The following is a 5,179-nucleotide window of genomic DNA, read 5'->3' as shown; positions in this document are numbered from 1 at the left end:
TTAATTAAAATGGAATTTACTGTTTTAATGGCTGATTATTATTTTATCAATAAATCTGTTTTCACTTAATTTTTCTTTTTAAACCAGATTTTCTTTTTTTTTAAAGTTTTTTATTTATTTTATCTGTTTGTGTTTTCACTTTTTATTTTTTTGCTGCTTGTTTGTTGTTTTAAATCTGTTTTTCTTTGTTGTTCTAGTTGCTTGTTTGTTGTGTTGTTGCTTTATTTGTCTTCTTTGTTGTCGCTCCGTCATTGAAATTTTTTACTTCTGTTTTTTTATTCGTCTTTGTTTGTTTCTCGTTTGTTTTTCTTTGCTGTCGTTTGTGTTTTTTTGTCGTAGCTGCTTGTTTGTTGTTTGCTGCCTTTTTGCTGTTTGTTTTTGTTGCTGTTCTGTTTGTTGCATTTTTAGCTTTTTGTTGTTTGTTGTGTTTTTAGCTGCTTGAGTTTTTCTTTTTTGTTGTTAATTGTTTTTCTTTTTACTCTTTGATTGTTTTTCTTGTTTCGTCTGTTTGTTGTCTTTTTGGTTTGTTTTTCATTTGGAAATTTGTTTTTCTTTCTGTTACACCTCAATGTTTGTTTGTTTGTTTGTTTGTTTGTTTGCAGCCTTTTTATTTCACACTTTTGTTGTTTATAATTTGTTTATTTGTTTTTCTGTTTGTTTTCCTTGTTGTTCTGTTTGTTTGTTTGTTTGTTTGTTTGTTTGTTGTGTTTTTAGTTTTTCTATTGTCTCCGTTTGGTTGTTTTTTGTGACGTTTATTAACGAGCCGCGACTTCCTGAAACTAAACTTATTAAAACCAGATCGATGGTTGTTTACTCTCCGTATCCATGGCAACACCAGTAAACGACTGAATCTCTTCACTCAAGCTTCTTAACGTTTAACTGACGTAATGTTCAGGAACCACTTTGACCTTTTCTCGTCATCTCAGAATCAGGATCTCGTTAACGACTTTAAAAACCTTCGATCTAAAGTCTGCTGAAGTCAAAACCTCATGAAGGAATGAAGTTGTTTCTAAAAGCATCAGAACCAGAACGTTCTGCCGACGGCTTCATTAGAACCCGTCAGCGTGAGTCTCGGCGACGCTTCATTTCCGGTTCTGTCGCCTCGTCGGTTATTGTTCCGTCACTTCAGCCTGATCTGATCTTCATTAAACCGTCTCTGATGTCAGCAGAGAAACTTTTAATCTCAGTGATGCTTCTGAAACAGAACCGGCTGTAGCGGCACAGCGCCATCTGCTGGCCGGAGCCGACGGCTGCAGGAGGCTTCTGGTGACGATCAGGTGTCTCCAGAAATAAGGAAAAGATCTCATTTAGAAAGGAAACGCTGACATTTAACGATTTGATCTTCATTCAGAATGAGCTGACAGGAGCTCAGTGATTCTGTTTAACAAGTTTCCTGAAATATTAATGAACTGAAAGAACTTTTAACAGAGTCTCTGACCCGCATTTAATTAACGTTACTGAACTTCTATTCAATCTCAGTTTATCTTATTAAAATCCAAATCACACAAAATACATTAAAAATAAAAATACATATTTTTCAAAGAGGCTGATTTTGTTCGTTTTCTGTGGATTCCTCTTCTACACCAAACTCCATTCACATTTCTGACCATTTTAGATTTTTGTCTCTGAAGCCCGTAGATTGTAGTTTTAGATTGTTCACACCAAACTCAATTCAGAAACTTTCTGATTTTACACTTCTTTAATTGTTGCTCCCAAACTCCAGCTGGATGTCTACAGTTTTTATTTTAAGATTCCTGAAGCCAAACTTCAGTCAGAGATAATTTTATATTTGAATATTTTTGACACCAGAATCCAGTCAGAAATCTGCTGATTTTAGACTTCCTTGTGCATCAAACTTTAGGAAACATTCTTTTAGTTCTTGCTGCCAAACTCCAGTCAAAGTTTTGCTTATTTTAGAATTCCTGATTCTTTAAACTTTCATTAAGAAACCTGCAGGTTTTTCTTTCACTTGCCTCAAACCAGACTCCAGTCAGAGTTTTAATAATTTTATCCTCCTTTAATCTTGAAGCCAAACTAGAATCAGACATTTACAGTTTTAACTTTCAGATCTCTGAAACCAAACTCTTGTCAGAAATCTGTAGATGTTTGACTCACAATTTAAAACTAAGCTCCAGTTTTTAACTTTACTTTCCTCTGAACAAACTCCAGACAGAGATCAGAAGAATTTTACTCCTTCATATTCTCTAAACCAAACTCCAACGTCTCCAGGTTTTACTTCCACATCCTTCTCACCAGACTCCAGTCACAAATCTGCTGATTTTTAAACTTTCTAAAACATTCTTGACAACAAATTTATTTTCTCAGATTTTTCTTTTTATTTGGAAAACATAAAATACAAAAAATACAGTCAATGAATGAATTCTGTGTCGACATTATTTTACAGTTTTCTTTTTTCTCATTTGTTATAAATACTCATATTAGTTTCCTCCTCGTTCGTTTATTTCCGTCCTTGGACAGCGAAGCAGCAACTAAACCATCCTGCAGTTTAACTTTGTGTTTCAACACGTGAATGTGACGTAAAAACATCCAATCAGAGTTCAGTTTGATTCAGTTTGACTGAAAAATGAACCAAAACTATGAACATTTTTGTCCCTCGGGGTCCAGATCCAAAGATGTTCTGTTCACTGTGAAGCTCAAACGTCTGATTTATGAACAGCTGAGTTCGTTCAACAGTGTTTGTGTGACTGACGGAAACATGACGGTTAAATTATGGACTTTAGGTCGATGTCGTCGATATTCACAGACTCTTGAGAAGCGTTTTTCAGAGAAACGTCGTCAGACACATAAAGTTATTCTAAACAAAGTTTCTTAATGTGTTTGGAAGCGCGTCAGGAGGTTTTAAATAAAATCCAGCCATAGAGCAACAACCTGGGTTCAGCTCCACTTGAACGATCCGGTTCAGAGCTGAAGCTGCTCAGAGTTCCTCAAACAGTTTCCTCCAAATGTCGCCCCGAGTCCGGAGATGAATGAAGACGTCTCCTGTGGAGCTTCACAGGTCGACCGGAGGCCCAAACATCTCCATGGTCTCGAGGACGAGCTTCAGATGGTCCAGGAAGGAGTTCACCGACACGCGCAGGATTCGAGCCTCGTCGGCGCTCCACCTCCTGAAACGAACAGACGCTCAGCGGAGACACTCAAACCGACTCGGAGACATTTAGAGGCTGAAGGAGGAGCTCAGAGGTTCTCACACAGACAGAGTGCTTCCTGCCACCGTCAGATGTTTGGTGATGCCGCCTTTCCTCGGCTCGCGGTCCGGCGACAGCGAGCGCAGAGCGATGGAGGCTTCACGGGCCGACGGGAAGGGAACGTCCAGAGAGCTGCAGGAGGTCAAGGAACCGGAAACTGGACCGACATTTAAACACCAGAACCTGAGAACGTCTGAGAAAGAGACTACTTCCTGTTTTACTTAAACTAATTTACTTCAGTTTGGAAATAAAAAACAAATCTCTTCTCTGTGGTAGAAACGTTCCAAAATAAAAGCTGCAGCATGAGTTTCATGTATTTCAGAATAAAGGCCTGTGTGGCTTTCAGTGAATTTCAGGTCTGTGACTTTTCGTACAAAATAAAAGTGCAGTAACTGTTATTGATTTTCAAAATAAAGGCAAAGTAGAAATGCAGCACAACTTCTATTTTTAAAATAAAGTTGCAGTATAAGTTTTTATTTCAGAATAAAAGGGATTTTTCAACATAAAGGTGTCGCGTAACTTGTGTTTTTTCAAAATAAAGGTGGTCTCACTTTGACTTAAAGCTACTACCAAGGACTGATTGACATTAATTACCTAATAAAAATGAACTCTTCTTTCAACACTAAAGTAGTTGCGACTTTTAATTTGTCAGCATATAAATGTAGCCTTTGTGGTTTAATAATAAAGGTGAGATCTGATATTTTACTTTTTATTTATTTCAAGATTAAAGGGCAAAAGTGGAGCGTGGGGTTTATTCATTTTTAAAAAAAGGAGCTATATGAATCTTACATTTCAACATAAAAGCATAACGTAGCCTCTATAAGCAGAAATATTATTAATCACTATTTATCTTGTTAATTACAATCTAAACATGGATATCAGACAAAGCAAACACATAAACAACACCAGAGAACTGACTACAATCTAAATGTCAGATGATGCTGTAAACACTGTTTCTGTCACTACTATTACATTTCAAGAAATATTTCAGTCTAACAAAGACCCACGAACTAAATCTTAGATCTGATAACTAATGAAGAGCCACTGAGTGTAATTCATGATAATCGACATTAGCTTCAATGATTGAGTCTGTTTGACTCTAAATTGATTTTTGCTTCAAAACTACAAACAGCTGTCAGAGTTAAAGCTCGTTTCTCTCTAAAACTGCAGTGAAAGAAATAAATACAGTGGAAATACTCGAGTAGAAATATTTCAATCCTGTACTTCAGATGTACTTCGTTACTCGTTACCAGAGACAGAATAAACTCCTGAGAGCTGCCCAGTTATCCAGAATAACTCATTTAATCTGAAAACAGGCCAAACTCGTGTATTTCAGCTTCACTGACATTAAAACTGAAGCCTGAACTAAATATTAAACTAAACATCAACACAAACAGCAGCGGTGCACCAACATAGCGGCTAACAGCTAACCGGAAGTTCGTGTTCGCTGCAGTTTTTGGTGATTTAACGTCCAAACAGCGACTTTTTTCTGAACCTTCACAGACTGAAAGCACCTCAGAGTTAAAACCCTCCGCTCACGCTAAAGGATACAACTCCAGTTTACCGCTTTCCTGGTTTGTTTCTCCGTCCGTCTCCATCGCGGCTTCTGCTGCTGCCGAAGAAGAAGGAGAAGAAGAAGAAAGTTCTTCTTCGTGTTTGGCGGAACGCAGACGGCGACGAGGCGCTGCTGCCTCCTGCGGCGGAAAGAAGAACTACAACAACAACTACAACAACAACAGCAGAAATCACAGGATGAGGAAAAACTACTCTCATAAATATAAAAAAAGTATTTAAAAATGTTTATTCTTCCTTTTTTGAATAAATCTATTTTTTCTGAATGTATTCTTCAGTGTCTCACTGAAAATGCAGCTTTTACTACAACAGAAGTATATTTATATATATTTGTAAATAAAAATGTTTATTTAGTTGTAACCTCATAAATTCCTGCCGTATGTAAATATTGTTATTATGTT

The 5,179-nt window shown here is 37.0% G+C and overlaps 1 protein-coding gene across 1 annotated transcript; it reads right to left on the bottom strand.

The window, feature by feature from the left end:
* Positions 1-2,312: 2,312 nt before the first annotated feature.
* On the bottom strand, positions 2,313-4,860 carry lage3 (L antigen family member 3). Its single transcript, XM_008302787.1, has 3 exons — positions 4,758-4,860; positions 3,210-3,338; positions 2,313-3,125 (listed from the first exon to the last, which is right to left on the bottom strand). Exons 1-3 carry the CDS (start codon positions 4,802-4,804, stop codon positions 3,011-3,013), a joined length of 291 nt encoding a protein of 96 aa, XP_008301009.1. The 5' UTR covers positions 4,805-4,860; the 3' UTR covers positions 2,313-3,010.
* Positions 4,861-5,179: the final 319 nt, after the last annotated feature.

This window comes from Stegastes partitus, unplaced genomic scaffold, assembly GCF_000690725.1.
Source record: "Stegastes partitus isolate 25-593 unplaced genomic scaffold, Stegastes_partitus-1.0.2 Scaffold1879, whole genome shotgun sequence".
NCBI lineage: Eukaryota > Metazoa > Chordata > Actinopteri > Pomacentridae > Stegastes > Stegastes partitus.
Note: the sequence above shows the minus strand (reverse complement) of the source record. Positions and strands in the feature narration are given on the sequence as shown.